The 16,550-nt window shown below is 35.1% G+C and overlaps 1 protein-coding gene across 4 annotated transcripts in view; it reads left to right on the forward strand.

The window, feature by feature from the left end:
- LOC150076793 (putative RNA-binding protein Luc7-like 1) overlaps nt 1-16,550 on the forward strand; it is a 180,175-nt gene that overhangs the window by 107,930 nt on the left and 55,695 nt on the right. For all 4 annotated transcript variants that reach the window (XM_090386712.1, XM_090386711.1, XM_090386713.1 and 1 more), the window contains one exon: nt 14,492-14,635. In XM_090386712.1, the coding sequence (XP_090242838.1) occupies nt 14,492-14,635 (144 nt within the window). The remainder of the gene's footprint in view (nt 1-14,491; nt 14,636-16,550) is intronic.

Raw genomic sequence — 16,550 nt, forward strand, 5'->3', positions numbered from 1 at the left:
TTGGAAGAAAAGTAACAGCGAGAGTGAAAGAGAAAACCAAGTTTTTTAGATGCAGAGGAAGCAATATTTGTAATGTGCTTGTGCCAAGAGAGATTAGAAATCAGGGTAATCCCCAAAAGAGAGATATACAACTACTCATTTTTCCTTTCCCAGTGTGTATGTCATACCAAATATATTCAACATATTTGGAGGTACTGGACAGGCATTTGGAGGGAATGGTGTGATTTTTTTTTTTTTTTTTGGCTGATGCTGCATAAGCTCATACACTTGCTTTCTTGCATCACATGCCACTACTACACTGCATTGTCCATCAACATCAATTGGATGCACTTCCTTAGATTTTGTTTCTTAACTAACAGCATAACCCCTCCTCCCTTCCTGTCCTGTCTATTCTTTCTATACACATTGTACTCCCCAAATTCCAATTCTGCACTGCTTATATCTGTGTGACACAACGTCTCTGATATCCCAACAATATCTGCCTTTGATGTCTTGATTAGCACTTCAAGTTCATCAAATTTATTAACTATATTTCTAGAATTGATGTACATGCACCTGTTTCTACTCTTAGTTACCCTATTGAAGTAGTCTCAGTAATAGGTTGAGGGGATATGTTGTATTGAAGTGATGAAATACATATCATTAATTGTTAAAAAAAAGTTTAACTATTAATGATATGTATTTTGTGCTCTGAATCTAATGGAGTAATTCGTTTTTCTCTAGTGTGAATATTTTGATTGCGATTAAAAGTTTTATGCTTTCATGAAGCCTATTTTGGAATACATACTGGTAATCAAGACAAGTTGTGGACACCTTGTTTCTGCTGGGATAGTTGTAAGTCAATATTGCAGTGAGAGGGATGGTTTCATGATAGTTGTAAGTGTATATTTTTTTACTATATTACCCCAAATATGGGGGGGAGGGAGGGAGGGAGGGAGAGGGAGGGAGGGAGGGAGGGAGAGAGAGAGAGAGAGAGAGAGAGAGAGAGAGAGAGAGAGAGAGAGAGAGAGAGAGGGGGGGGGGGGAGCAACCCAAACCCTCACAATGACTGCTACTTTTGTTTGGTGGATATAGATATATCAAAGTTTAAAAATCTGTAGTGCATCTCATCATATCATCCTTAACTTCTTTGGTGCCACAATGACCAATTTCTAATCCGCCTTCCAAAGAGTTCTTCAGAACTGGTGAACAGGACATTTTGGATTACACTTCAGAAGACTGTTCAAGTCAAGTATTGTTTCCTTAACCAGAAAATATTGGATGACCTATTGAGGGACTTGGATTTAACCAAATTTAATGAAGAGCTCCTGACATCTTGTTTAAAATAATGAATCAACTTGATCCCAGTTGCAAGATTTTCCCATACAGAAAAAGATAACATCACTTATGCACACTTTTACACTGCAGCATTTTTACCCTGTGCTATTGTTTTGATTGGTCTTTCTTTGTGAAGTAATACAGTTTTCAAATATCCCCAAGGTCACACCTTCAGGCATATACAATCTATGCTCAAAAAACCTGATGCAAAAAGTGAAAGGGTGGAATAAGTAATGGCACACATGGTAAGCATATGTTGGCTTCACAAGAACTGGAAGACAAAATGACTGATGTTGAGCAATATGCTTGAAAATTACTTTTCTTTCATCCATGGGCAAACTGCTGTCATATATGTGAGAATGAAAACTTTTTACAATGTGTAATTTACGCTTGGTTAGAATATTTGTGATTTATTATCAGAGAACCAGGAAAATCCAAAAACCAGCATGTTTCCAAAATTCTGTGCTTCTAGGTGTATTGGTCCTAATTCATTTTTACCTAGCATATACAGCTTTTTTACAAACAGTAAGAACTATTTTCTTAAATATACACATCCAATGTATACATGATATACTACTATTTTTGTGACTGTTGGTTATAGATGCAAAGATGTTTTGACATGTTAAGGCCTGCAAGTTGGGTAGCTGTATAAACCTGCATAATGTTTCTTCCACATTCAGTTTCCTGCTGCAGCCATATTAACCAGTATTTGTTTCTAAGATGAATTTCATATTCTCCTGATTGTGTGAGCAATCCAAATATAATTTATTACATTAACTATTTTGTGTGAAACAAAGGCAGTATATACCATATTTCCCCATGTATAAGACACACCTTTTTTCGAAAAATTGGGGTCTAAAAACTGGGTGTGTCTTATACAGTGGTTGTAGAGTTTTTTTACTTGCATTTCCCGATTTTTCGCGCTTGTTGTCTTTGCTCTCATTGTTTCACACTTGTTACTGGTATATTAGGTTATGTTTTGCCACGTTCTGCCCAGAAATGGCTCAGAAAAGATTTTCGTACAGTGCTGAATTCAAGTTAAAAGTGATCCAGTTTGCAAAAGTGAATGGAAATCGTGTTGCTGAACGTAAGTTTGGTCCTTCAACTGAGAAAACAATCAGACTGGCTGTGGGAAGAAGAAACCCTACTGAAAATGTCACGGCAGAAGAACTGTACAGTAAAGATTCTCTCTCTCATTAGAGGCAAGTCAGCAAAATGGCCTGATTTAAGAGGGAATTGAAGATATGGATTGAGGAGTAAAGGGCAATTGGAATTCCTGTGTCCACAAAGATGGTTCAGCATGAGACAAGAAGAATTGCTGATGAAAAAGAAGTTACTGATTTCAAAGGAGGACACAATTGGTGCTTCAGGTTCATGAAACTGAATGGAATAAGCATGCGTACACGCACCAGACTTGCCCAAAAGATGCCTGAAAGTGAGCAGAAGGTCCTTGAATTTCATCATTTTGTCATTCAATGTCAGAAGACGCATCAGTTTGAGTTGGGCCAGATTGCAAATATGGACAAAGTCCCCCTTCAGTTTGATGTCCCAAGTAACAGAACTGTTGATAAGAAGGGGGTGACAACTGTAACTGTGAAGACAAGTGGACATGAAGAGAGCCATTATACAGTTGTTCTAGCTTGTTGTACCGACAGAACCAAGCTGCCTCCTATGCTGATTTTCAAAAGCAAAACAATGCCAAAAGAAGACATTCCTCGAGGAGTGATTGTCCCCGTTCATGACAAGGGTTGGATGGATCAGGATGGGATGAAGATCTGGTTTGAGAAAGTTTGGAGCAGGAGACTAGGTGGGCCATAGATGGAACTGAAGATGAGGCAATATATGAAGACAGTGATTCCTCATCAGACACAGATGAGGACAAACTAATGGATGGGAGTTTTGACAGTGATGAGTTGTATGAATTTTATGATAAATAAAACTTGAGTTCAGTAACTTTATGTAATACATTTTTTTTCAAATTTCAGGCCCCAAAATTAAGGTGCGTCTTATACATGGGGAAATACGGTAAACATTTGGGAAAAACATATGTTACACATTTTGGAATTAAATTAGGTGATCAAGGTAAAAGTTGCCTCCCCCACCCCCACCACAAAGCATGCCATACATGCATGGAGAGTTTGTGATGGTGGAAATGTGGTTAAAAGAAAGCCATGACATTTGCCGTTCTCGTGGTGCAGAGGGAACCTTGGATCATAATGAGACATTTAAATCAACCCAAAGGATCTGCAGAGCTTTTAGGGTCTATACTGAAATTGAAAAATGTGCTAGCATGAGGAACAGTCCTTCCATTGTATATACTTTGTGAAAAACAATTAGCTACCCATTTTTCCAAAGAAGGTACAATTATACAGGGTGTCTCAAAAATATTGGTACAAACGTTTAGGGGAGGTAGGTAACATCTAAAGGAATGTGAATCGCATAGGAACCCATAACCCGAAACGTCACGGGAAAGTAGTAGCAGAGGCACAAGAAGCAGAAATGACACAAGACAGTAATTAGTGGCAAACATTTATTTGACATAATATTAACAATGGAGTAAGAGATGGATGCATTTCATGATGTTACAACAGATGCTCGAAGGTTTCACCATGAGACGCGATGCATGCGTGACACCGACGCAGCACGGATTGGCAGACACGGTCGAACACACCTTGAGTTTCTTTGACAGTAGCAGCAGCGCAGAAGAGTCTCGCCACAAGATCCATTTCCGTCTCCACAGGTGATTCATCCACGATAGATTTGAGGGCCCCCCCATAGAAAGAAATCAAGGCTCGATAAATCAGGTAAGCGTTGGGGCCAGGCAACGGGTCCACCACGGCCAGTCCATTGAGGCCCAAAACTCCTGTTCAAATTGTCACGAACACACCTTCCATAATGGGCAGGCACCCCATCATGTTGAAACCAAATGTTGCATCTCACATTTGCTGGAACATCGTCAAGTAACCCTAGTAGAACTTGTTCAAGAAAGATCCGATATTTAGCAGAGTTCATGTGGGATGGTAACAGGTATGGGCAGACTAAGCAGTCACCGACCATACCTGCCCACATTTATTGTGAAGTGATGTGCTACATGGGGCGCACACCGTGTGGATTGTGGTGAGCCCACACGTGAGCATTGTGCTGATTGAATAAGCCTTCCCGAGTGAAATAAGCTTCATCCGTGAACAAAGCATAGGCTGGAAAATTCAAGTCTTGAACACTTTCTTGTAGAAACCATTGCGCAAAAGCCACACGTGCAGGGTCAAAAGGGTTCAAAGTAACTGAACCCTTCGGAGATGAAAGGGGTGTAAGGAATCATCGTGCCAGACACGTTGTACACTGCAATGAGACACTCCTAAGGCAGGTTCAATGGCATGTGTGCTGGTAGTAGGATTATTCTGGACCGCATTCAACACACTTTCTTCCATGGTGGGAGTTTGCGTCGAACGTGGTCTGCCAGCACTACTCCTGTTACCTCTAAATGACCCATAATCACACAAATTTTGATGTACACATGCAAACAAACGGTGGTCCAGTACATGTCTGTCTGGGAAGTGTTCTCCATAAATTTGTTGAGCGGCTCGTCCATTGCCCTCTGCTAATCCATACACTAGGTGCATGTCTGCCAGCTCATGGTTTGTATATTGATGCATGCTCTTCATGCTGTGACTACCGTGCCGTCTACCGACTTACGGTGATGTTTCCGGTTCCTATGCGATTCACATTCCTTTAAATGTTACCTACCTCCCTTAAATGTTTGTACCAATATTTTTGAGACACCGTGTGTATTGCAACAATGTTCCTGAAGTTTTTTTGCAATTTTTGCAAAAAAACTTCAAAAAAACTAACATTTTTGCAATTTTCTACCAACCAATGAAATAAAGGCTATTTATTGAATAACTATAAGGGAAATAACTATGCATTTGTTCCTGTAGCTCATTCAGCATATTTAAAAGAAAATTATTAAAATGTTAAGCTTATTTTGGAAAAAATTCAGTACAAGGATCATGGTTGGCTATTGAGTGGAGATTTTAAAGTTATTGGTCTGCTACTCGGCTACACAATGTCTTGCTTTCTGAGTGGAATAATCGAGCAAAAAGTGAACACAGGGAAAGGAAAGTGTGGCCACCAACACAGGTGACACTGGATTCAAAGAACATAACATTAAAGATAAGCCACTAGCAGATTGAAAAAAAAAAAAAAAAAAAAAACTCTCTCTCTTTCTCTCATGAAACAGTTTATCCAAACAAAATTTCTTAATTCCCAAAACCATAAAAAAAAGAAATCAAAGCAAGAATTTTTGTTAGGCCTGAAATCGACAAGCTACGGCTAGACTATGTTAAAATTCTACAAATCAAACAGAAAGAAGCTTGGACTAGTGTATGTAGTACACAAACACAGATTATAAGACAATCATAAGTGGTATGCTAGAGTTAAGAAAAAATAGGCTGCAATATGAGTGTTAAAGTACACTTCTTGCACTGTCATAAAATTTGGCTAGCTTAAATGAAGAGCAAGAGGAAAGGTTCCATTCAGGATATAAAAGAAATGTGAAAAAGGTACCAAGGGGAATGGAATATCAATATGACAGCTGCCTACTGCTGGATGCTAAAAAGAGGAACAGCCACCAAAACTAGTTGACTGAGAAAGCTTAAATAAGAAATCCAGTTTTTTGTGGCCAACTTGCTTGACATGCGAGCAGAGTCTTGGATATTTCTGTTTTTACACAATTTTATCAGTATTTTTTTATAACAAAATTATCTATTGATAACATTTGTAAAAATATAAAATAAATCAGAAGCACCACCACCATTTTTTTTTTTTTTATTTCTAAATAATTCTAAATGTGAGCCAGCAAATTTTAATCAACTTTCGAAATTTACATTAAAAATTTAGTTCATATTTTTCATCAGTAAAATTTCAGAGAACTTTTCTTAAAATGCAGAAAGGTGTTATGAAAATAAAAATTTTTTAGTCAATGCAGGACCAAGGGATCCAACAGAGGACAAAAAAAAAAAAAAAAAAAAAACCCCTAATACTCATGTTTATAATCCATAACAAATAATTTGTTTTTGGTTCTTTGGATGGAGAAAGTATAAATCTATAAATGATTTTAATTTACAAACCCTCCCCCCACCCCAATAAATGATGAACTTTATACATTAACACAACTCCTGAAGGTTCCTTTTTTTTTTTTTTGACAAAGGCATTCTATTCTAGCTACACCTTTTCATTAAAAATATCACTGAAAGCACTCATTTCTGAAGAGGTCTGTCATTCATAAAAATACATTCTTTGATCTTTACTTGATATTCTTGAAAACCTTGTTTAAACAGGGAATCCATGACTATCAATTTTCATGACTATTACAAAAAGGAAAAAAAAAAAAAAGGTAAACTGCAGCCATTATGAACCCACTGCAGGATGGAAGCCTCCTCCTCAATTCATACTGAGGGAAATAGACTATAATTTGCCTGGTCCAGTGCAGGTTGGCAGATAGACCGTATTTAGCAGTCAGGGGTTTGAACCCCGGTCTACTCAAAGAGCTCCTGACCACTCGGCTATGGAGGCCATTGCAAAATAGCTCAAACCTAATTTAATTTGGAAGCAAATTAAGCAACAGTTGAGACATTTTTCTGTCTAGGATTCAAATCCTGATGTATTCATCCTTTTTTTTAACTATAGTACTTCTTTGCTGAATTGTCTATTCATGTAGGAGAATTAAAGGACTGTGGGTAGCTGCAACTGCACCAACTGAACATAAAAAGAAAATTTAATTCAGAGTTCCCATTTCTAGAATGCACACCTGAATCCTCCATAATCTCAATATATTAAACCTTTGGAAACCTTATATAGGGTGTTTCAAAAATGGTCAATAATTTAAAGGCAAAGTACAAACTAAAATAAGCAAAAAAATTCCCAGTGAACATCAGGCTGCAAATGAACCATTTGAGATAATGCACATTTTCTGTTAAGATCCACCACTGACTTTGGGAGCACTAGTTTAGCAAAAAGCTGTAAATCCTTTGCTAAGGGTGATTTTATTAAACATAAGCTAATACATTTTTAATTTTTGGTTTCAACACCACAGAATTTCAGATGTTACAGGATGTTACAAAAGGTGTTCAAAATGCTGTTCTTGCATCCGTATGCAGCTTTGTAGTCTTCTCTGTATTGAGTTGCAAATCCTCTCAGACATTCCTAGGTCATTTCTGATTTGCTGAAAGGCTCCTTCAACCCAATGCTGCAATTCCTGAACTGTGCTAATGTCAGAAGTGTACACCAAGTTTTTACATGACCCCAGATACAAAAATCCATAGGATTTAAGTCTGGTGATCTGGGAGGCCACATTACAGGCCAACCTCTACCTATCCACTGTTGAGCATACCTTCTAGTTAGTTACCAAGTCACAACTCGAGCAAAATGTACCAGTGCACCACAATACACAAACCACATGCTCTGGCATTGCTGAAGTGGAATATTATCATCATCAAGGAGGTCTAGAAGAACATTCTGCAAGAACTGAAGATACAGCTCTTCTGTTAGCCTGTTTGTCAGAAACTGTGGTCCAATTAGACGGTCTCCTAGTAGTCTTGCCCAGACATTCAATGAGAAACGTTGCTGATGTCATGACTCGTGAATTGCATTAGGATTTTCATCGGACCAAACATGACAGTTATGAAAATTAAAGATACCATCACAAGAACCCAGCTTTGTCAGTGAACAAAATGTTGTTTTAAAATTGGGGGTTCAGGACACACTGTTGCATCCACTGGCAGAAGTTCACTCTGGGAGGGTAGTTTGTATTGCTGAGGCCTTGTACACACTGGATATGGTAGGGGTACAATAATTGGCAAAGTAAAATTTGCTACACACTGCTATGACTCAGTGCACACTCTTGCAGAGCAACCCTCCTTGTTGAAATTCCTGGATTTTGTTCTATTCTTTCTAACACCCTTTCCTGAACATGAGGTGTTATGCTTCTGGGCCTACCTGCTCGTACTTCATGTGTGAAGCGCCCATGTTCTTTATTTATATAACTAAAATATGATTTTTATAATGGAAATTGTACATATTTATTAAAAAAATTTATTTAAACTAGTATATTAATTAAAACGACACAAAAAAAGGAAACACTCCCAACTAAATAAAGGATGCAAAAACAAAACACTCTTCCTCTGGCTGAGAGAATCAAATTTCAAGAAACCAATTCAGATCATTAAAATGCACTACACTTCATTGTTATCATATATTCTGTTATAAGAATCAAAATTGAACGCCTTTGTGATATTTTTCTAAAGTACATTTCTGGAGATCACTACAATAAAACAAACTCTTGCAGTTCTGGTTTATTGGGCTTTTCTGTTAGTGGAATCAATTTTAAACGGGTAGTAAACTCGATCTGTTTGCATGCATAATATCGATAGCTTGAATTCTACATTATTACGTTACGTTATTATTGTGAAATTATCATAGGTTTTTACGTTATTATTGTGAAATGCATTTCCCCTTCACTGAAGTCTTCACTCATATAAAATACATAAATTTTCAGAATCTTCTCTTCATTCCAATTTAAGTTTCGTAAACTTGTTACTCCATATCTCACTTGTGCGTATCCTGTTAGTTGCAATTTGTGCATGCTGCTTTTTTGTTATTGATTGCTTATATTTTTTGTTTTAAATTTCACAATCCAAAAAAAATGTCAGTAACAGAAATATAATTAGTAGATGTATATTACAGTATTAATTAAGCTATGTACGTAAGCATAAATTTATTTTTATTTTGCTAACTTGTGGAAAATATTCTTGAAATTTCACATATCATTTAATTTTGTTAATTGGTAAGTTAATAAAGTGTAAATTTGTGCTTAATATATCTTTACTTTTATAGCCTGTGGATAATATTATTCCTATTTTTGCTTATTAGAATCGCCATTTAATAGAATTAAAATTCAATTTGCAAATGTGATCCCAATGACCGGTGCTTACTACATATCATATAGTGAACAGTATTTTATTATGGAGAATCCATCGTAAAGTGATTTGATCGTACGGTGAACCAATCAAAGCTGTGGTCTACTGTATGTGATTTTTTCACACGTCTGAAATTGAGCTAGTCTCTTCAGCAGCTTCAATATTATTATTTTGGTTTTAAATTAAAGACAAGGACCATAATTTTAAATTATGGCTTTTGCCTTTATAATTTCTAAATTATTTATATATTTAAAATCAAAATGTTTCAACAATGAATATTTGGAACATTTAACATATATATATGGATTCATAGGAGCTCCATGTGGACTGGTGATGTGAAAATATATCCCCGGTCCACAAAGGGAGATCAAAGGGTGACATGAGTAATTACAGACCTGTTAGCTTGATTTCTGTTGCAGGGAAAATAAAGGAGTCACTGGTTAAAAAAAAAAATAAAGAAAGAAAAAAAACATAGTAAAACATTGATTCAAAGTTCAAGGGACCAAAATACATTTATTTCAGTTTAAACATGTTTGAAGTATCAGTACAAGTTCAGAATATATCAGTTATTAGAATATATTAATCAAGAGAAATTTTTAGTCAGATACTTTTATTAACACCATGCAAAATTTTCATAATTCTCATTTAAAATATTAATATTCTTTTAGTTTCATTGTTTTAGACATTTGTGAATAGATGGTTAATGAATTATCCAATATGAGAAAGATAACAGATTGTGCCGTAGAGAATTTCTTGTGTGTGATAACAAGATTGCTAAGTTTCGTTATTGTCATCATAATAGCTGTGCAGCTCAATGTATAAGAGTATGTATATAAAAACATACAATGTGTTGTTTATTATGTGTAGTTGTACATTTCTTCTAGAGAGAGAGGTTATTCATATTATGGGTTATTATTTGCTGTTTTTTACTAGTAATCCGGGCAAAAAATATTTTTTTATTTCCATGTTATCACATTTTTCTTGCTGTATGAAGTGACTTTGACATCACTTTAGGACAGCTGAGAGTGGTAGATGGAAAATGTCTTACTACAGCTGATCAAATATGCTTGATTCAACAATCCAAAATTTTGCCTTTATTGTGGAATTAAGTGGGCTTTTTTTTTTTTTTTTTTTTATTTACAAATAAATTGCCATTTACAGAAAAGATTACCCATGGAAGCTGTGTGAAAGGAAAATATTACAACTATACAACTACATATACCAAAATAAAGAATGCATTAAAAAAAAACTGGCTTTCAGGCCATTAGAATTCAATTCGGGTGCAGAGGTTTTGTATTCTTAGTCTTAACTTGGATTGCTGAGCCTAGTTAAATACTATTGAAAATGAGAGAAAAGCATCCAGAGCAGCTTCAAGGTTAATCATTTTCTGTAAATGACTACTTAATTTATGCACACAAAATAAATTTAAATCACAGAATCATACAAATGTGAAAAGGTATATTTTTAAAGCTCTACACACACCACACACACACTCTGGTTCTCTCTCTCTCTGCTGCTCTAAAGTAACATTAAACTGGTCACAGTTCACAAGTACTCTATGACCAGCTTACTCAGCTGTAATTAGTAAGAGTAGTTTAGTGCTGTTACTAAGTTTACTGAATGAATGGCAGTGCAAGAGGAGAGAAATGTCACCCCCTTTTTTTTTTATTAATACAAGTATTAAACAGCAAATAAAATCCTAAAGATATTATTTGCTGTTTTATGGTATGAATACTCTTTCTTTTGAAAGTATGTATATTTTACAAAGGGCTTACATTTGAGGAATAGCAACCCCAAAGTAATTTATACATTTGGTGGGGGTGAATTAAAAACAGTACAGAAAGGAAGGGATCTGGGAGTTACGACATAGACAGATATAAAATTTTTTGAGCAGTGTAGACAGGTAGTCAGGAAAGCTCATGATGTCCTATTGATGATTTATCAAACAATATCCTGTAGAGACAGGGAAGTTATAGGCAGTTGTAAGACTGGATTTGGGATACTGTGACCAAGTATGGAGACCTCATCTGAAAAAACTTCCTGAAAGGATCCAGTGGAGGGCAGTTTGCATGGTGAGATTGGCAAAAGGGCAACCATCCGAGGAAAGACTTTGTGGGCTACAGAGCTTGGCAAAAGGGCAACCATCCGAGGAAAGACTTTGTGGGCTACAGAGCTTGGCAAAAGGGCAACCATCCGAGGAAAGACTTTGTGGGCTACAGAGCTTGGCAACAAGGCACCTTATAGGGGACCTGATTGAAGTTTATAAGGCTCTGAGAGGGATTAGTAAAATGATTAATGTAAAATTTTGACTGTTATAAAGAATTCCAGAACTTTGGGCCATAAATTTAAATTACAGGGGACGAGGTTTAGACTAGTTTGTAGGAAGTTTTATTTTAGCCAGCAAGTCGTTGGTTACTGGAGCAAGTTGCCTTTACAGGTAGTTGAGACTGACAGTTTGAAGAAATTCAAAGGTCAACTGGATAATTTACTGGGGTAACTATCCAGTGTACTGGGGAGGAAAGTGCATAATTTGTATTTTTATTATCTGCTGCTTTTTTTCTTTTCTTCTCCCTTCTCTCCTTTGGCTAGTGAAGCCAAAGCCTGTGGCTTTCTAGCACTATATGGCTAATACAAAAATATACATAATTAACAACACAGTGCTTGTTTCACAGAGCTGGTTCAGCTTATATGCATCCAGCTACATGACTATTATGGTTGCAAAAACAAAACTCAGCAATCTTTGTGATTACATTCAAGAAAAATGATTTAATATACCTTGTTGTGAATTCCTTATGGAGCATTGTTAATTTTTTTAAATCCGCCAATACAAAAGTATTTTTTCCTTTGTCGAACATTTATTCTCTCTCTCTCTTTCTCAGATTGAGCATGTACATGCAGATACATGAAGATACACAGTATGTGTGTTGGGAAATCACATTTTGTATTGTTAATTAATGATTGCTTTTTTTTTCTCTCCCTTCCATGGTGTAGACAAAATGGATTATGTATACAGGGTTGTCCATAAGTAAGTAAACATCTTTAACTGTAAATTACAACACTTTTAAATATATATTTTAATTAATGCTAGCCCAATAGAAAGTGCATACATAAACTTTAACCAAAAATATTTTACATCTGCTCAATATGCCACCAATTTTGGTCTTAACAAAATTGTAGCCCTTTGAGCAGAGAGTGACACACAGTAAAACAATTTCTCAGAAATGTTCTCAAATTCTCTATAGACTTCTAAAGCTCCAGCGGAGACCTGTGTTTATTACTTTGTCGTTTAAGAATCTCCATAAAAAGTAAACCCAGGGAGTGAAATGTAAATTCAGTGGAACACTGCTGTCTGATTCGTCAACTTGGAAACTTTTCATCCAAGAATTCTTGGACAGATTTTGCATAGTGAGATGTTGTAAATTGATTTTGGATAATAGAATGATTTTTGTCTTTTATCAGTCTGAGAACACCTGTCCAAATTCCAGCCCAGTCTGTCAAACCAAGAGTGTTTAAATCCTTGTTAAAGAATAAATGGGAGTTAAGAGAGTAATAAACACAGTTATGGTGATTAATATTTAGTTTAAATTTCCATTCAGTTTAAATGTGGCTTCATTAGTCCACAAAACATTGTCAACAATATCTGGGTTTGTAATGCTTGAGGCCAAGAACCATTTGGCAAGGCAACTTTCGGTCTTCTGTATGGGTTGCCCTCATTCAAACTTTGTATTACACAAGACAATAAACCTTGTATTTAGTTCCTTATGATTCTGTTAATTCAGTTTCAAACTTTACTTTTTTATGATTTTCCCTGCCTTCTTTTGATATCCTCTTACAAGTTCAAATTTAGATGTCTTTGAAATACCAGGTTTTGGTAGATTGTGTGCTGTTCCCACTTCATAAAACTTTTTCACAATTTTCCTTATAGTCTTAATTGTGGATAATTTGTGACTAGAAAATTTCTCGAACTTGGCATGCAACCTCTTCGGCATTTTCATATCCTGCATGCCACTTTGCAATTTCAAGCTTCTTCATTGTAAGGCTCATGGTTCTTTTCCTGTTTGAAATCTAAAACAGAAAAAAAAAGGGGGGGGGGATTGATTATAAACTATTTTTCAAATGACATACATAGATATCAGCAGTTATTCAAAATAGTTTCTTAGAATTCTCCGTAATTCTGCACACAGTTCTTGGGGAAGCAAACAGAAATCTAAAGATGCTACATACTGTATAATGATACTATATACAATACACCATCAAATTTTTGTTATAGTGATGTTTACTTCTAGGGTTTTAGCAGCCTTTTCAAATTAGACAATCTTAAATCTTAATTTGAAATTATACAACTTGTGAAATAACAAAAATTAGATAATTTTGTTATTTCACAAGTTGCAAGACCCACTTCAGAATTTAACTTTCATTGTAGATGTATTTCAAATAATCCATACAAAAATGCACATAAAACCTACATTACTGGTCAGAAAATTGTAATAACTTTGAAATACATCACATTTTGATTAATCTGATATTGAATTAATAAGAGTGTACTGTATTTTTGTTCCCTTGCCAGTTACTTGGAATCATTCTTGAGTTCAAAATTTGATTCATCTTCTGAAAATCGTTGATTCAACTAGTTTTATATGAATTTTGTTATTTTAATTAATATAGGGGTGTGTAAAACTTCACTAAGTTTTGTTTTGATCATGTCTTGCATAGTTATAACCTGTTTTATTAAAAGTTGAATTTTATTTGCTATCAAATAGATCATATTTTGGTACAAGTAAAAATGGAATTGAATAACATTTGTATAAATTGTTTGATAGATATGTTGATCATTTAACAGAATAAAGGTTTTGCTTACTAAATTCATGATTCTGAAAAGAATTGAAGTTCTGTATTTATTTTTTTCTCTGAAGTTTATGAATTCAAGAACTGAGTTATGGACAGGTAACAGAGAATAATTTAAATCATGTAAAATGGCTACTTAGGCTGATGTAGATGTATGGGAATGTATTAAGATTTTTCCCATAATCCTGTGCCTTAATTACTTATAATTACTAAAGTTTCCTTCATTCTTTTAAAACTTTAGCAGATTAGTTCCATAGGTGTTTGCCACAGAGCCTGAGCAAAATTTGTCATGACTGTTTGTGAATTCTGATATTTTATTTAGTTATGTATTTATTTATTATATTTTTTTTTCTCAGCTGAATAATGTGCATGAACTAGCTGAACAAATAGGGAAAAAATTAGCTGAAGCTGAGGATCTGGGGAATGAAGGCAATGTTGAGAAATCGTTGGAATTAATGGAACAGATAGATGACATACGAAAAAGAAAATTAATTGCAGAGGTTGGTATAAATTCTGCTTGTATTTCTATTTCTTACTGCACTCTTATTTCTAATTATTATTACTTAGGTTACATTTTATTTTTTTTAAAGGTATTTCTAAAACAAAAACCTCTGCATAAGACCTGTATGCATTAATGAGTTTTGTGAGAATAAATAAAAAAAATTTAGATAACTGGTAATCTGTTGCATATGATTACAAGATGCACGATTTTTCCATTGCATTGCATTGTATGATATATATTAATTATCATTATTCTGGAATGCCGTTGCAGTGCATCTTTCTTGAAAGACTTAACTACATTGTTTTTTCTGGATGCAAATTTCTAAAAGATGTCAGGTATGTATTGATGCTGAAGACTCGTGCACTTTTCCTGACAAGTTAAACTGAGGATATTTATTATAGACCAGCTACTTCATTGAATCAGTAATATTTGGTGCACTCTGGCCATAGATGCTGATGTGCCTTAAAAATCCCCAAACAAACAGCACCCTAATTTAAACCCCCAAAAATGTAGAATTTAAGGAAGATGAGGCCATGCTGCTGCTTAGCAGTCATTTTGTGTATCTTGTTGTGAGATCCAGAACAATAATTTCTTATCATGTGGAAATTTGATAGTATGAACCAGAGCTATAATGCTCAATACATTCTACGTTGATATCAATATTTGTAAAAAATAAAAGATTACCTCAATGTGATATGTAGAGCACTTCCATATGATACTCTCCAGAAATTAAAATGAAAACAATTAAAAAATCGAAAATCTTACATTATTAATTTAAGGTTTTTAATTGTGTTCATTTGATTTTTAATTGTTATTTCTTACTATAATGTAAGATTTTCTATTTTTTAATTGTTTTCATTAATTTCTGGAGAGTATCATATTGAGGTAAACTCTTATTCTTTTACAGATATATGGAAAGGAAATTAGAAGATTAGAGTCCATTCAGAGGAAATGTGGATAAGACAGTGTTATCCACATTTCCATGATCTTTGCCTGACTTAGGTCTGTCCAACTCCTTACACTCAGTGGATTGTCAATCTAGAATTGATAACAGGTATTTGTGTCTGTTGGTGAAAATGTGATAAGTTGGGTCTTTTGGTGTGTCTCTTTTCATGCATATGAATTCCTGTTGATTGTGCTGTGGAATTTGTCTATCTAGTGTTGCTGTGATGTTTCAGGGGCAAATATATAAACAGGTGCACAACATCTGTAAGTTCTCTAGCCAGTGCAGCACTTCCTTGGCTAGTATTGTTTATGGGGCTCTTGAGGCAGTTTTTCTCTGGGTTCCCTGTTCTGGTCCAGATCTGACTTTAGTATGTTGAAGACATTCTCTGTTATTTTTCAAAATGAGGAATGTGAGTTCATTCTCTGTCTTAATCTTTCATCCTAGATAAGACTCATTTGGGAGAGGGGGACTGCTTTGTCATAGTCTTTTTTTTTTAACTTGCTTGTTTATTACCTTGGTTTATTAAATGCCCTCATACAGAGTGGGGGGATTTCAATACTCAGGAGACATTGAATGGAGCGTGTTGGGAATGGTGGGAGGCATGTTACCAAGATCATTTAATACATAAATAACAGTTGGCATTTATATACATATGAATCAATTTTTTTTCTTTTTTTTCCTCCTGAAAAGAATCCCATTTGACTATATATGTAGACTAGCAGCCATGCAAAACTACAAAAGAAAAACTAATTTCAAAACAGACTTTAAAATTCCTTACATATGATCCTACTCACCTTATACATGGGCATCTTTAAAACATTGATCTTTCATTTCTTCCATCTCTAGAATTCCCTTTAGAATTATGAATGAGATAGGTCTCATTTACAGAATTTATCTTTTTGTCAACCTTGAGGCTAGAGCGTATCACCTAGGGAATTTCTACAAGAACTCGAGTATGAGAAGACAG

The sequence above is a fragment of the Mastigoproctus giganteus genome, chromosome 12 (assembly GCF_048544385.1).
Source record: "Mastigoproctus giganteus isolate SK-2022 chromosome 12, ASM4854438v1, whole genome shotgun sequence".
NCBI classification, from domain to species: domain Eukaryota; kingdom Metazoa; phylum Arthropoda; class Arachnida; order Uropygi; family Thelyphonidae; genus Mastigoproctus; species Mastigoproctus giganteus.